This window comes from Lissotriton vulgaris, chromosome 1_1 (genome assembly GCF_964263255.1).
Source record: "Lissotriton vulgaris chromosome 1_1, aLisVul1.2, whole genome shotgun sequence".
In the NCBI taxonomy this organism is placed as follows: Eukaryota; Metazoa; Chordata; class Amphibia; order Caudata; family Salamandridae; genus Lissotriton; species Lissotriton vulgaris.
In genome coordinates, this window is record NC_141685.1 from 738,408,029 (window position 1) to 738,425,859 (window position 17,831).

General features: G+C 42.4%; 1 protein-coding gene across 1 annotated transcript in view; it reads left to right on the forward strand.

The window, feature by feature from the left end:
• LHX4 (LIM homeobox 4) overlaps nt 1-17,831 on the forward strand; it is a 43,666-nt gene that overhangs the window by 18,848 nt on the left and 6,987 nt on the right. Inside the window, exons 3-5 of the mRNA XM_086936355.1 lie at nt 1,688-1,890; nt 3,980-4,134; nt 17,175-17,346. Of these exons, the coding sequence (XP_086792481.1) occupies nt 1,688-1,890; nt 3,980-4,134; nt 17,175-17,346 (530 nt within the window). The remainder of the gene's footprint in view (nt 1-1,687; nt 1,891-3,979; nt 4,135-17,174; nt 17,347-17,831) is intronic.

Here is a 17,831-nt window from a genome sequence, read left to right on the forward strand (position 1 = left end):
AGGTAACCCAATCAACCATGGTTGCGCCAAATTTATACATGGATTTACTCATGAGACAGCAATACAGCCATACAGAGGGGAGTAGATGGGGGAGGGAACCCACAGCACAGAAACAATTACCAGGTACCTAGCTCCTCAGCAAAGGCTGTAGCAGAGTTCTTGCGGCCCACAGGGCGTAAATGGAGCAAAAAGAGCAGTTTATGATACTTAGGAGGTGTGCTCCCTCCAGGTCCAACTATTCTTCCAGCCTGCCAGGCGTAGGGGTGCTGCTCGAGGAAAACAACGAGCTGGAAACGGGCAGTAGCGACATGCGCAGCCCAATCCTACCAAATATAGCCCAATTGGGCTGCGCACGTCGAAACCAAAGGGAAAGTGAAAGGAGTTTGTTCCCTGCGCTCTCGGCTGATGAGGGGAGCCTCCGCGCACAAATTCAACATAAAGAAACCTCCGCCGTCGGCGAGGCGGTACCGGTAAGATTATTAAATGTAACTGACTCGACCGCGAGCGGCCGATATGCCCCCAGCCTGCCGAGAGGGAAGATACAATGCTGACAGCTGCTCCAAGGCAGCTACGCCTTCTCGATACAAGCGGTAGAGGCGGGGGGGTCAAAAACACCAGTGCAAGTGTAGCGCTTGTCCTTTCAACACTGTCCCGAGTCGGGACAACAGCAACCCTGCACGTGCCTCTTTAGACCCGGGGGGGGGGGGGGGGGGGGGGGGAGTTGCGCACCATATCAAATGCGAGAGAGAGTCACAAGAACAAATAAAGGCAACAAGGCAATAAGCACAAGCACGCTAATCGGCAATCTCAACAATCTATCAACAATGCAGTAAATAAGCATTATAGGGATAATAGGAGAAAAACACTTAACTGGCTGCGTGAGCAGCAAAAAAAGAGGAGGATATCCGGTATGGACTGGCTCTTATGGGCTTGGACAGGCTGTGATGTGTTGTGTGCATCATGGGAAATGTCGTTTTTTTATATACAAAGTTACATTTCATTGGCTGCTGTGTGTAGCAATAAATGAAAGAGAAAGCATAATACGAAGCCTCCGGTCCTGTAATAGAATCAGTATACCCCCGAGGTCATTCTGAAGTCACACTTATCCTGCCCTAATATAGAGGAGAGAGGGAGAGCGCAGTTCAAGGCATTTCGATGAAGGTGGGAACACTTTCTAGAAGATGCAAGTTTTCAGTTTCTTTTTGAAAGATGACAGACTTGTAAGCGATATTGCTAGATGGCTAAATGTCCCAGTGTGTCCACAGAGTCTGGTCAATAAATATACGCAAGAAAGGAGATTTCACTCGGGTAAAACATGTCTCCGAACAGAAATCTGGAGGGAGATACACTGAGAAAATCAGTATAAGTAAACGGTATAGGAGCAGAAAAGACAAGGGATGACAAAAAAGAGAACATTTATGGTGAGCAGTAATTTGGTAGGAAGGAATGTAGAGGCTGATTAATTGTTAGAACAAGAAGAGATGGATGAGAAATGTGAAGTAGGGAAGAAAAAGGGTGACCGTCAGAGGAAGAGAGGAAGCAACAGAAAAGAATCCCTGGGGAAGGAAAGAAATTGAGAACTGGGGTAGGCCCTGAGACAGTCACGCAACTGAGTGTAGTTGGTGGATGAGCCCTTAACCCTTGTCTCACCTATTGGTACCTGACCAGCTGTTTCTCTTTCTTGCAGGCGCTATGGCACCAAGTGCACAGCCTGCCAGCAGGGCATCCCCCCTACGCAGGTGGTGCGGAAGGCTCAGGACTTTGTCTATCACCTGCACTGTTTCGCCTGCGTCATCTGCAGCCGACAGCTGGCCACCGGTGACGAGTTCTACCTCATGGAGGACGGCCGGCTCGTGTGCAAGGAGGACTACGAGACGGCCAAGCAGAACGGTGAGTCAAATGACTGGTGATGGACATAGTACAGCAAAGAAGAGTAAAGGCCAGAGAATGCATAAAAGGGAAAGAGGAAAAAACAATAGGTGTGTGCAAAATGTTAAACTCCTCCACCACATCTGGGCAGAAATAACGAACGTTGCAGTCTGAGAAGTTAGCTGAATTCCCAATTCACCGAGCTTAGCTTGCAGGATAAGTCTGCAACAACAACTAAAACGTTGCATGAGACATTTTTTTTATAGCAAAAATCTTTTTGCAATAGGCTTTTCTCATTAACAATGTTTTTTTCTAATTTTGTTCTATTAAACATACCATTAGTGGACGTTTCCCTTGGCATTCGTATTTTTAAACTTTGGAAACCCTGGGAAGACTATCAAGTTTTAAAATACTTTTTCAACTTACCTTCTCTGAAAATTTGCGAAGATTAAAGGTGAAAGGACAGTGAAGGACAAAAGAGAGTAAATGAATAAATAGAGCAGAGCAAACAAGGCTCCATTGACGAAAAGTAAAGGCAGATGACCGCAGAAGAAGATAGACTATTTCCCATGGATCTGTTGTAACAGGACAAGGGGGAATGGCAGAAGAGGGCTACCAAAGGAAATGAAAAGAGCAGGAAAGAGAAGCACAGACCTGCTTTCTTGCAGTCTTAAAAGTAACAGCACAAAGTAGGCCCTATGGAGCTGGTGTAGACCCCACTGGTGCCTTAAGAGTGGGCCAAGACCGAGGATCACAGGCAGGATAGATTGAGTTACAGAACCAGGGTAAAGCACAGGAAGCGGTGAGACAGACAGGATTTTGCAGAACCTGGAGTGGAGCGATTAGGGATCAGTATGCTATGTTTTGCGGGTGATAAGGGGTCAGCTTTTTGGGGGGTTAGGAATGTGAAGTGATACCACCAGGAACACTCAAGAATTATGGAGTTTTCCGAAGCTAAACTAATTAACTCTTGGATGAGGATGCGTTGGGTGCCATTGAGCTAAGAGGAAAGAGTTGACATTGGAATGAGTTTCATAGCTCGGGTGTACGAAAGTGTGCCATCTGAAGGAGTCCTTCCACTGGGTACGCAGATATGATCCTGGCAAATGAGCTCTTGGGTAACCAAAGCTCCAAGGGAGGTTCCCTTTAGGCCTCATTCTGATTTCCCTGGCATTTAGCCCATTAGAAAGTAGGAATTAAAAGGTTACTCATGGAAATCAGGAAACTGCATCCAATATCCACTGGTTATTTCTCTTTTCTCCTACATATGTTTACTGGAGAGTACTGTTACTGTAGATGCCAACATCTTTGGGCGCAATGCACCCATCAGGCAATGAAAGAGAGGTCTATCTAAAAATATTTAAAAAAGGGAGAGCGCTTCCAACCTGGTGGCATGGGAGGGGGTCTATCACGGTTAATGGAGTCTCCAAGAATGGATGGAAGAGGAGATCTAACATGATGGTTCTCCCAATGCTGGAATGAGGAGGGAGTCTTCTAGGCAAAGAGTCAGCTGTCAAGGCCAGTGGCGTAACAATAGCTCCCACAGTCGCCCCGGTGCGGGGGCCTATCTCCAGGGGGCCACTTCAAAGTACCATGCAAGGCAGGCCTAAGAGCTCCTGACTGGTTCCAGGGCATAGGGCCTCCCTCCATGCACTCTGCAGGGGTGGGGGGTGCGCTCAAGCTTCGTTATGTCACTGGTCAAGGCTTGAGAGAAAGAGGTCAGGTTGGTACAAAGGGATTTCTCAAGGCTGTAGGAAAGAGGAAGCGAGGTACAGACACAGGGTTACCACAGGAAGAAGAGAAAAGAAAAGAGGGTGTCAACTACGGATCAAGAGATCTCCACAAGCCTGACGGACGAGGAGGTCAGGCAAAGAGAGTTCGCCAAAGAATGGATGGTCTGTGGATCGAATAGGAGTTAGAAAGCGCCTAAATATGGTGGGAACAGAGGAAAGGAAGACTGAACACCTCTTTGCTTTCAGGGTGCAGACAAATATTCTTCTTCCTGACACTCGAGTTTGACACACTACCTTGTTTCAATTGTGTACTACTACCCATCTTTGTTTCGGCCCACAAGAGTAAACACTATATGCTTTCCTTTTTTTAAAAAAAGATGATTCTGAGACTGGAGCAAAGAGACCGCGCACTACAATCACAGCCAAACAGCTGGAGACTCTAAAGAATGCATACAAGAACTCCCCCAAGCCTGCCCGTCATGTAAGGGAGCAACTGTCATCGGAGACTGGCCTAGACATGAGAGTTGTGCAGGTGAGTACAGCCCAATATTTCTAAACTACTTGACCATTTACAATCTTGTGAATTCTACAGCCCAGCAACTGCTGATAAGTTGCTCATGATGACACTCTGTCAATGATGAAGGGGAATTATTGATCAATATTCCTAACTTTGCTGCTAGACCAAACTTCCCTCCTTTTTACCTCTTGTTCTAGGTCCATGCACAAATCAGTGTGAACCAGTGTCATTGAATACAAGATGCACCTTATCACATCATTTCAAGTTAAGTCTAACATCTGTCCTTCAACTGGAACATACACTCCTGTTGCAGGATGCTGAAACCGGCATCAGCTGTGCACATGAAGTGGTTGGCCTTGATGCAAGGCATGCACAAAAACTACTGTTGTAACATCCAGAGACATGCTCTTTGGTCTCTTTTAGGGTATTTGCATAATCAAATTAAGCTTATCAGCGTGCTGTCTATCATCACACATAATTGATACAGTGTGATATGCTGGTTAGGCATGGACATTAGAGGTGGCTCTTGGTGAGTGGAAGAGGCCCACAACATTTTGATAGAGCCAAATCCTGCTACTTCTGGTCTCAAACCTGAAGGAGTACTTGATCATGTTTGGTGGGTATGTAGCACACTTTTGCCAAGGTCCAGTGGTTTCTGACTATGAGTTATACATGCTACTTCTGCAGGGCAACAAGAGAATGATGTATATTAAATGTGTTGTGTAAAAACAATCAATTGAAAAAATGATTTAAATTTGAGGAGAAGTTAAAGCCTCATAACAATTGGCATTCCCCTCAGTGTAGAATTCAGCAGGGTGTGATCCTGGAATCCTGCAAAATTCCTAAACTGCAGCAATCGAGCCAGAGAGCTTGATATCTCTTACTCAAGAGAAAAGCTCTTGGTGGGCCTTGCTCCAGTTTGTCGATAAATAAGCAAAATTAAGTGGGCATAGTAAGGCATTTGGGTGTATGGCCTGTAATATTGAGCATTTATGGATGAGGACCCCCTTCCATCATAGACATAGCGTTACTTTGCTAGAGAACTTGGATTAGTCGTGGTCCACAGTCGTAGTATTCAATACACTAGCTAATATTTAAATAGTTTTAGCAATGCATAGTGCGTTTAATACCTTACATTGTTCGACACAAAGACTGATACATTATCAATTGCCCAAAATAAAAAGTTTACAAAAGTTTACATACCTTATTAATTGCCCAATATAAAAAGTTTAAAAACAATTCACATGGTGCTTAAATACTTCATAATATCTGCACTCGTCAACTGCAAGGAGAAAAAACACATGAGTATCAAAAACGAGTGAACATATATCACAGTGGCAAGACATCTTTTTTACTGAACAGGGCAATGTAAATAAACAATTAAAAATCGGTCTAGGTAATGGACTAAATGTGAGGTATGAGTCCCTTCTGAAAATTGAAGGAGTAGAATTAGGGGTGTCTGGGGAGTAGCATCTACTTTTGGTATAGTCCACTCCATGTCTCCCAGCAAAGTAACTCTCTATGATCTATGGTGGAAGGGGGCCTCTAAATTGAATGTGATTCAATGAAGCCCTCAGCCATCATGAAAGAAAATGGAACCATTTGGGCATTAGAGGTGATGTAAAGCAGTAGCTATACAGGACCATGTATTAAAGTGAGAACTTCGAAGACAGGAAGAAGTCTAAGGCTTTGACGGGGGATGCCTTTTACCATCTCTAAGAAGAAGGTGCATAAATAGGGAAATGAACTTCAAATCAATGTCTCTGCTGAATGAGACTGATAGTGTCCAGACGAAGGCTCAATATGGAATCTGAAGTATTGCAAGTATGTGGAAGAGCGTCCTTGATCAACCTGGTGAGTAACTTAAGAAGTGAAAGCAAATGGAAGCAAGGTCTGGCATAATTGTGAAACGTTATGTTAAAAAAATGATAGAATACCACAATGTATTTTAATCTTAAGAAAATGAGATATCCACATAATAACTGGCTCCTTGAATGGTTGGGAAGTAAATGCTTTGAGGTTTTACTGAAAGATCATGTCCTGTGGCCTTTTGAGCTGCCAAAGTTGAATGTTCAATTAGCAATAGCAAACGTGAATGAGAAAACACTAGTTAACAAAGTTAAGAAAAGTCAGGCTGATCTCCTCTCTGCCGAACAAACTGATAAAGTCTTGACACTAAGATTCTGAGGGAGGGTTTGCCAGTTGCCACGAATAAAAGAACACAAATTATTTGACAAACTTTCGAAAACCCAGTGGATGTATGTTTCCACATGTCACATTTTCGTTAGTGAAATCCTTGCTTTTTAAATTACTGGACACGAATATTTGCCAGTCAAAAAACAAGATAGGTGATTTTCTGAGACATAAAAGGGGCTCAACACCGTTGGTGATTCACATGATAGCTCACTCTTATGTGTATTTGCCTAAGATTATTATAATCATTGTGCATCTGTCTACACAGAATCCAGTTTGTCAAATTAACATTTTAATGTGCACTGCCTACCCGGTGAAAGTCATGTTCTGTGAATCTCGATATGTGACATGTCAAGACAGTAGCCTCAATTTAATAGCCCATGACCATATTCAGTACTCCACTGCCTCTTGACTAGGTTCCTTCTAAACAAATACCACATACAAACATTCATAGATACAGCTACGTTGGTGACAGAGTAAAATCAATGGGCTGTTCACTTGTTATCTCTGTCCTATGCCCAGCCTGATTATGATAACGTTTTCATGGATTATAAATGACTCTGACTCGGCAAAAGTCCATAAACCTAAATATAACAAGCTTTGTAACTATTCGGAGTACCAGCAATCCTGAAACAGACCGCATGAGATATCTTTTCACAGGCACCGCAACCAGCATGCAGTTCTTTACGACTGGTTACTTACTATCAATGCCCAATTGCTATTGGAAATGGGGAACCTGTTGCAATTACTAGATCACGTAATTGAATACGCTATACAGGATTGAACCAATTGTGGGATTGATTTATGTCCAACCAGGCTCTACTGGCGCAAAACATGATAATCTTTCTATCATAAATGGTCTACGAATTAGTTTCTTCTACTGTTCACTTGGGAAATTTAGATGGGAAATAAGCAAATAGATGCCATTTATATGGTGAGATTCTTGGGATTATAATAGCACAATACATAAGACACTTTATTACTCTGCCTACAAAGACATAGTATGAGGAGAGAGTTCATGAAATATGCTTTAGGATCATACAAGCACTCTGTGATATCTGTTTGCACAAGCATAAGGCACTTTGCAAATGGGGTATACATCCATAGGTCGGGCCTGTATACTTTGATTTTATATTTGTTTTTATTGAATGGCTGGAAAACACCACTTTGTGGTTCCACCTTTACATTGACTTTTACAAAAACATTGTTTGCATATACATTTGTGTGTCAAGATATTTTGGTCTGACCCACTGTAATGTAGTCATGAGAGTACTTTTAGTCGCAATTCTCCATGATTTTAATGTATGTATCTTTTATGGTTTTATGCTTGAAAAAAGAAAAAAGAATATTTTGTTTGCGAACTGGATGTACAATAGCTTCTCAGTACATTATCGTCTAAGTGTAAGGCATGTAAATAGTCACCATTAAAAAAGAAGCCAAGCTAAAAAGTAAAACTAAAATGGAAACTCAAATTGGGCCTTGATGTACTTCACTACACTCCTACTCACTCTACAGCATTGTACTCCACTCTATGCCACTCCATTGTGCTCAACTCTATGACAGTTTCCCACACTCTAAGGCATGCAATACCACTCCACTCTACTCCACTTAATGGCACTATACTGTACCACATAGCACAACACTCTATGATACTTTTCTCTATACTAGTCAACTACACTTTATGACATTTTACCTCACTCTATGTTGCTGTACGACAGTCCACTCTATGCTGCTCCACTCCACAACACTCAACTCTATTCAAGTCCACTCTACTACACTATGCCACTGTAAACACTCTAAGAGACTTTCCAAAATTCTCCGGCACAGCACTCTACTGTCTGAGACAACACTCCAATTTATGACACTTTAATCGACTCTACGCAATACCACGCCACTCTACTCCATGTCACTCTACTCTAGGACACGCAAATCCACTCTAGTATACTTCACTCCACGCTACCTTATGCCACTCCAGTCAAGTCTGCTCCACTGCACAACACCTTACCTTACTCTGAGCCACTGTCTAACAATCCACTCTTCACTGTTCCACTGTATGACACCCTACTCTATGCATTTCCACTCTACAAGACTCTACTACACAGTATGCCACTCAGTGACGCTGCTCTACTGTATGCCCTTCCACTCTACACCACTGTACGACACTGTATGACACTATAGGATACGTCACCCCACTCCTCTCTGCGACACGCCGCACCACTATGTGATACAGCACTCCACTGTATGACACTGGACCACAGCCCACTATACAACAGACCACTCTACGACACTCCACTATACAACACCACAGTGTACGAGACTCTCCGCCACTCAACTGTATGACACTCCACTCGAAAACACTAAACTATACAACACTGTACTCCACTGAAGTCCACTCCATGCCATTACATTGTACAACCCTCAAAGACACTGTACGACACTACTAGACGGCACTCCCCTCCACAAAACTAGACTCTGCGACACTGCAGTAGACAACCCAGCACTGTAGAGAAGCCCCTCCACTATACAACAAATCTCTCTACTAGACTCCACTTTAATATATGACATGCCACACCACTGCATGCTATACCACTCCACTCTATTCCACTGTAGAACACTACACTCTAATACAGTACACTCCATTACACTGCCCTCCACTGTACTCTATGACGCTCCACCTACAAACACTCAAATGAATGAATATCAACACTATACTTTCAAACACATTTTATTAAAAACCAAAGGTCAAAGGTAAGCTATAGTTAAGAACATTTATGTATCCTTTCTATATAAACCCAAAACTCAACTTAACCTATACAAACTTTAGAAATTCGAAAGTTATAGTTCCAACTTAAAATTATAATTTACTCACCACCAGTTATCACTTAAATTCATAATGTATGCACCACCTTCAATTAACTCTAAGTCACACAACTCCACTCACAACCTTGTCACCTCAGTAGCTACCCTACATTAACTATCACTCGCCACTATACCATGCACTGTGTTCTCAAAAATAATGTCACTTAAGATGTCATAAGTTTTGTGAATGCTATGATTTCACATTCTATAAGTTATATAATATGCAAGGGTATAACCAGTGCATGGAGAAAGAGCGAGTTATAGTTAATGTAGTGTGGCGAGAGAGGTGACAAGATAGTGTATGGAGGTGCGCAACTTATACTAAATTGAAGGTGATGCATACAACATAAGTTTAAATTATAACAGGTGTAAATTATAAATTTAAGACGGAACTATAACTTTAGAATTTCTAAAGTTTGTATAGTTTAGGTTGGCTTTGCATGTAAATAACAAATAAAGTTTTTCTAACTATAGCTTACCTTTAACCTTTTTTTCATTGAAATATATATATATACATTTATTAGGATCTAGTTTCCCAAAGGAAAAGCATTTTTTGACTTGTCTATATCTTCGGCGCCAGTTGACGAATCTTCAATAAACGTTCCCAAAAAGTGCGCAGTTGATTCTAGTTGTGCATGGAAAGTTTCAGAGTGATCCGCCCAGCGGAGGGACGAGAAAAAAAAGCGGGGGGGGGGGGCAGGGGGTAAAAAAAGTGTTTCCCATGTTAATTCCCACAGGGATTTTGAACACAACTTAAGCCTAAACTGCTGGACAGAATTCCACCAAATTTAACATAAAGCAAGCTCTTGGTCCAGAAAGAGTGCTTTTTGTTATTTGGTGTAAATCCATTCAGTAGTTTTTGAGTTATTAAATGAAAACCAGATATGTATATCTAGAGACGCGGACCCTCTGCGAATCTTGCCGATCTCGTGAAGAGATCGGATTGGCTGCCAACACTTCAACCTGGAAAAAAACGTAAAAATAAAGAAAGGGGGCAGGGTAGGAATACCATGGCCCCCTAGCCTTGGGGCTGGGAATCTTCCAGGTCCCCGCCATGGCCAAAATGCATTTTTTCAAATTTTTGAATCAAACATTGCAACAAATTATCAGCAAAATAAAAAAATAAAAAACGATTGCGGTCTACTGCGCTTCTTCACAGTAAAGCCCCCTGGGTGTACCATGTCCCGGGGGCATGAGGGTAATAGAAAAGAAAACAGAGCAAACACAAGGAGATGATGGACGGAGTGCTGAAACTTTTCAAACACTCATCCCCAGTCACAGAAAAGAAAAGCAGGGGGCACAAAGGGCCCCCCTCCTAAGACTCTATTGAGCCTCAGGGGCCACCACCTCCCCAGGGCTTTATTAATAAATTGGAGGGGGGCCACAAGCACCCCCCTCCTTGGGATCATTTGAGCCCTTGGGACACCCACCTCCGGGGGTCCCGATGTAAAAAAAAAATGAGGGTGCTACGTGGACCCCCCCACTTCCTGGGGCTGTTTGAACTTTGAAGCCCTTAGGACCACCACCTCCCCGGAGCTAAAATAAAATAGTTAAGGGGGAGCACATGGACTCCGTCTCCTGCGACCACCACCTCCCCGGGGCCTATTAAAAATAGTACTGGTAGGGGGTCCTCGGGGACCATTAATGGCACTGGGTGCCGTCAAACTCCCCTTCCCCCCACCCCCAGGGACGGCTCCCTATCTCCCAACATGCCCATCCTTGGGAGATAGTTTGCTTTCGCTTGGCAGAGCAAACACAAATTCTGCTCCCAGCAAGCAGGAGCTGTCAAACTGTTCCCGCTTGTTGGGAGTTTATTTGCTGTCAAGCGGGCAGGGAAACAGATGACAGGATGGCTCCCACGCACAGGGAATAAAACTTTTGGCTGGTCCCTACGTTTGGGAGCAATGCTGGCTCACGTTGGGGGTTGGGTGCCAGCATGGACAATGGGGGCATTGGGTGGGCTCCAGGGCACCCAGAAGCAAAAGGCCAAGCCCTGGGGAATAGGGTCCCAGGAGCCTAAATCTAGCCGGGGAGGGGCCCCCTCGAATTTTGGCCAGGCCCCTTGGGTAAGTGAGTGGCTGTAAGGGTAAGTGAATAGTGTGAGTGGCTTTATGGATGAGTGAGTGTGTGTGTGAGTGGTTGTATGGGTGTGTGAGTGCCTGTATGAGTGTTTATGTGGTTGTGTGAGTGGTTCTGTGGATGATATAATCAGTGTGGTCATTTAAGATGTTATGAGTGATGTCACTGATCATGCCATGAGTGATGTAATTTGTCAGGTCATAAGAAGTCGCATTGCGGGGCGTAAATTATAGTTAGCTCAGATAAGCTCAGTTAGCTCAGATAACTATAACTGCTGAATTTGAGTGGTTTGAGTGAAATCTGAGCCTAACAATAACGTCCCTGTAACCTTTGTGTTTTTCAGTGGACAAAAAAATAAAAACATATATATATGCTAATTTGCATATGGGCTGATGGGAGGAGCAAGTACTCAGGGTGAAACATATGGAGGAAATGACAAAAAATGTAACATTTTATTGTCGTTATATAGACGATATCTTCTTAATTTGGAAAGGTAGCGAATCTAGTGCCAGGGAGTTTGCAGAAAGGCTTAATGAAAATAGTCTAAACCTAAAATTTACCTGCGAAACAAGTAACAGCAGGATACATTTCTTAGACCTGGAACTGTTGGTCGTAGACAATGAAATCGAAACCAACACCTATCGCAAACCCACTGCAGGAAACACTATCTTGCATGCCTCTAGTTTTCACCCTCCAAACTTAATTGACAGCATACCATATGCAGAATGTCTCCGTATGAAAAGAAATTGTAGCACAACCACAAGCTACAAAAATTCAAAAACAAAATTGTTCAGCAGATTAAAACTCAGGGGGTATTCAGAACAAATACTTGAAAAGGCAGAACAAAAATGTGACCTTAAAGATAGAAAAGAACTATTGTTCACTGCCAAAACTGCAAAACCTAAATCTGAACACAACACAGGAATCCCACGTCTCATCACAGGGTACAATGCATACCACAAACAAGTGAGAAATATAATTTACAGACATTGGCCTATAGTTCGGAATGATCCGATAATAGGCAAATGTTGTACCAAAAACCCACAACACACTTTCAGGAAAGCGAAAAGTATGAGGGAAGAGCTAGTAGACAATGCCCCAGTGTTGAAAAAGAAAGAGCAGCCATGGTTAAAAACTAAAAATGTTTTTTTTAAATGCACTAAATGCAAAGCGTGTCAGTATGGTACCAATGTTACCAAGGTAAATGTCCCATACAGAAAAACCCCACTAGAGATACGAGCGAATTACACCTGCAAAACAGACTTCGCAGTCTATGTCTTGCAATGTAGCTGCAATAAAAAATACGTGGGGAGCACAATACACCCGGTCCACGTAAGAGTGCTTCAGCATCTCAGGGCCATAAAAAACAATGACCCTACGTATCCAGTGGCGAGGCATATAAACATGACACATGAAGGCAATGCAGATAACATCAAATACTTCGTAATAGACCATGTGAAAAAAAGCGTCAGAGGGGGAAACAGACAACTAGCCCTTAGAAGATTGGAATCAAGGTATATCATTCTTCTAGACAGCAAGACGCCGCAGGGTCTTAATGCAGACGAAGCACTTAGTGTACATTTATGATTCCCATAGACTAATAATAAAAAACACAATAATGAATATTGATCCTGTAAGCTCCCAAACCGTTCCTCCGATAACAGAGATTAGAATGTAATCATATGTACAAGATATATGTCATCTATCTGAAACTGCAGTATATATGCTCACAGAATTTATTTTATGGTTTTCCTCTAAAAACATGATATCTCACTGTCAAAGCATTATAGAGTATGCATATAATGAATAGCTTAATAATTTAACGGTTATGGACAAATAATTGTGCGATGTGTTATCATTGCCCACTTGGGCTCAATTCAGAAATTGATCAAAAATAATCATGTGTGGGTTCACACAATGAACCGCGAAATTTTAATAGGTTCATGATTATAAATCGGGCACTAGACCCAGTATTTTGCAAATTTTAAGTGCAACACTGATATTTGTACTTATACGGCAGATTTATCTGGTTTATTTAATTTAAACACATTGCGAAAAAACGGCTTTACATGTAATCCATTATGAAACTTGTAAATTGTGCAATGCTTTTTTGGTTTAATTCATAATCGACAATGACATTAATTGTCTATTATTTACACAGAATGAATAATATGTAGTTTAACTCTTAGGTTGTTGTTCCAATGTAGCAGCAGTTGTACTACAAAGAACGCTGTAAATTTCCAGTGAGTTTTGTAACTGGTAGTCATGACTACGGGGAAACCATTCTGAGATCCAATCACATGTTGACATGTTAAAAGCAATGACTCAATGTTAGCTCTGTGTTGTGAGCAAGGCGGCTGTGACCGTCGAAACGCGTCAATCCTAAAGCACTAAGAAAAATAAATACTTGTTTCTGAATAAGACCCCACGGAGTCAGCGCCTGATTGCTAATGTGATCGTCAGGATTGGAGAAAATATATATATATATATATATATATATATATATATATATATATATATATATACATATATATATATATATATATATATATATATATATATATATATATATATATATATATACATATAGCCTTGTTTGAAAGTACGGGGCAGGTAGTTTCTTGCTCTTGGTACAGTTAACTTGCTGCCTGGGTCCCTCACAAAGGGCATCATTGCAATGGTGGTCAGAAAAGCGTCCAACTGCTGTCGTTTCAGTCACGAGACTGTACGACAAGGAGTCAATGCGACCGACGTTCAGGCACTAGTAAAATGCTTTTTACTATGGCAGCTTGTGCAGTGGCCCAGGAAAAGGGCTGCTGCACAATCCGCAAGAGTATAAAGCAATTTTCAAAATCCATGCACTGTGTGCCAGGCACCAAGTGTGCCTGGCACACAGTGAATTGGTGTTGGGGGGGCATCACATGTGCCTGCCTCGACACTTAGCGGTAGCCCACGAGGGACGGGGGCATTGCTGGGGGCCTCCAAAGACCCTTTCTGGCAACATTTTCATGGTGCTGGGACCGCCATGAAAAGGCTGTCGTAAACTGACATCCTAATCCCTATGGCAGGGTCTATGCAGGCACTGCCTCCATTGTAGGGATTAGGCTCTGCCCGTCGCCCCGATGGGTTCCTTGAGCTTGTCGGAGGTGGCGGTCTTCCCCTCCGCCCAAATCGCTCTGACCACTGGTATTGTAATCCGGCGGTCGGACCAATACCCTGGATGTTGGGCAAACCTCCACCGACAGCCTGTTGGTGGCAATCCACCCTATATCATAATCAGGTCCAAAGTGCGAGCCTGATCATATTGCTGCAATTTGTAGAAGTTAAACATGTGCAACGTTTAATTTACGCAATTTTCAAAACACTTCTTCAGGTATGTATTTAAAAAAGGTAGCACTACTGCTTAGAAATACGTTACAGAATATTTTTTATTGCATATGATGTATGTGTTTGGATACTTCCATGTTGTGGTGATGATGATGGACGGAGCGCTGAAACTTTTCAGACACTCACCACCAGTCACAGACCTGGGTTGAATCCATCACCGTTCTTTACCTCACTTTGCCACCCCAGTTCAGACCTAGCTATATGCAAATCAGTCTTGACCCTGTGCTTTATGAGAATAGCCCAGCCCGAACTGCCAAGCCAGGTCTTCCTTGGACAGAAAACAAAATATCCTGGGGCCGGTTTCAGGGTAACACCCCTCATAAGCCAGGCTAGCTTGAATCCAGTGGCAAAGTGAGTAAGGGACCCACATCTGGGCATACCCTGCCAATTTGCCAACTGCCAATTTGAACTCTTGGTTAATTCATTATCCTTGAAAATCTTTTTGGTGTGATATACATGATAAATATAAGCAATAAAACAGTATGCGAGAACAATGTGTAATAAAGCAACTGTACTCTGTTCAGATGCTTCCCATTTTATTATTATTAACAACCACATTTATAGAGCGCATTGCTACCTAATCAACGGTTTCCCAGCACTGTTTCAACAGCATAGATACCCAGAGAATGTTCTAATAGCCAATCCTGAGGTACGTGGTTAAAGCAGCCATGCTTTAAGCCTCTTACAGAAAGTTGAGAGTCATCAACATGCTCTCAGATCTGGGGGGAGAGAGTTTCAAAGCTTTGGGCCCAAGAAATAAAAGGCTCAGTCTCCTTGGCTTGATCTCCTATCTCTAGGGACTGCAGCTAGGGCCAGATGACTTGGACGCAGAGATCGTTAAGGTGTACAGGGAGACACCAAAGATCTTAGGTACAAGGGATCAGAGAATAGTTTGACTATATAGCTTTATCAGTAAAACTACATGTCAGTGGAAAGTGTTGTGTCCAATTCAATGTAAAACCTGCTGATTGCAAATAAATGTGCTACCACTTCAGGTATATATTTATTAAAGAGTGATAGTTTTTAAACATGATTTGAGGAACATTCCTGCCTGTCCTGATATTTCTGTTAATGAACTAAGATGCAAGTCAGCGATCAGGTGTATCCTATATGTGGCTAGATTTGTATTATATATGGAGCAAACATTTGTCGACTAAATCAAACAAAAGTGTTATTTGTACAGCAGACATCCTGAACTCGCACATTTGAAGGTGCTCTTATATGTGATAAAGAAAATGGCAGCTCCGTGATTAAAATATTTGCACATAATCAGATCATTTGAAACCAGTTTAGGGGTCAAGAGCATTATAATTTGGTTGAATAGATCATTTAAGTCACTAGACCTGCAAGTCTAGTAACATTTTTATGATTTATCGAGGCATGAAAAGTATGACCGGTGGAGTATTTTTTTTATATCTTCTTGGCTACTGGGGAAGGCTGATATTAGGAGACCCCCCCCCCCCCCCCAACTCCATTCTGACCACAACCCCTTAATTTAAGAAATATTTGGCTTATGGATAACTAGGAGCCAGGGTAAGTGGACCTTTGATAGGAAGCTGTTTTTCAACGTCCAGTATGCCGCCCACATGAGAAAGTGGATAACGGATTTCCTGGAAATTAACAGACTTCACGTATCAAGAGGGGTAGTCTAGGATGCATTAAAAGCGGGAGTAAGAGGAGAGACCATCAGCTTTGTATCATATATTCTGAAACAAAGCAATTGGCAGAGCTGGAAAAACAACATATGGAGATGATTTCACTAGGTTACAAACGAAAAATAGTTCATCATTTCAGCTCTACAATGGGAGATATATAAAACACATTTTATGTTGAGTTGTTTTCACGTATTCACATGGCTGTATAGTGCATATTTAGGTTATGTGATGAATTAAGGGACTGTTCCATTGCAATCAAAGGAGGTCCTAAAAATTCCTATAAATACACTCCAGTCGAAAATCTAATTAAATCACCTCCTGTCAGGGTTATCAATAAATTCACTCCTGCCCCTTACTCCCTCCCACATCTCCACCAGAGCCTTTGCTACCACCAGCGCTAATTGTACAACTACATCTGCCAGCAGCCCCATTGCTACCAGCATTATTGCTACAGTTATTATTATTATTCCTAAACCTATTAGTGGGACAAATACAAGTTCTACTACTTCAAGTTGCAACAGCTATGACCATACCTGTATTATTGGTACTTCTACTGGTGTAACAACTGGCGATATCGGTATTATTACTACCAGAATTATAACCATTAGATTTGTGCCATTTCTGCAGTGCTTGCTACGTTTCAAAATACATTAATCATATGAATTCTAGGAATTACATAGTACCTGTGGAATAAGGGATATAGCTCATAGGCAGGGTATTATTAGCATGCATTATGGTTTCTTAAACCAAATCTTTAGCACTGCAATGCAGTACTCCGCTTAACAGTGAGTCCCGACCATAAGGGTGTAGTTCTTGGTCGCATCAGATCACCTGGGGAAGAATTCCTTGGAGGGGCTTTCATGTTTATATCTTGTGCTACAGGTCTGGTTCCAGAACCGTCGGGCAAAAGAAAAACGTCTAAAGAAGGACGCAGGGCGCCACCGTTGGGGGCAGTTCTACAAGAGTGTGAAGAGGAGCCGTGGGGTGAGCAAGCATGAGAAGGAGAGCTCAGCAGAGGACTGCGGAGTGAGCGACAGTGAGCTGAGCTTCCGAGGTAAGCCCTAGGTTTGGGTTTAAAGCCCGTATATGGGTCTGAGGGGTTAAAAAGAAATAAGAGGGAAAGATGCATCTCATCTGGAAACAACTAGAAACGTTTTTTGCAAAAACAGTGAATGAAGTGAGAGCAGACAGCCTCTTAGCTAGTAGCAAAGAATGTATGGGCGAAGAAGAGAGATTATTTATGAATAGGGAAGGAGAAAGACCATGGCAAGGGAAGAGGTCTATGGATTGGGGAAGTGGAACTGGAATGGAAAAAGAGAGCAAGGACACAGAATATGCAGATATTATAGTATACATAATGAAGGAAACAAAATGGAGTAGGTATTTTAGAATGGGAAGGAAATACTTAATAGACAGCCTCGGGTAGAAGGGGGTTGACTAGGGGAAGGAATGATGGTAGAGGGATCAGAGATTTTAGAGAGCGAAGAAGAGATGTTGGAGCAGGAGGGAGACAGCCTATTGTGGAAGAATGGCACTGAC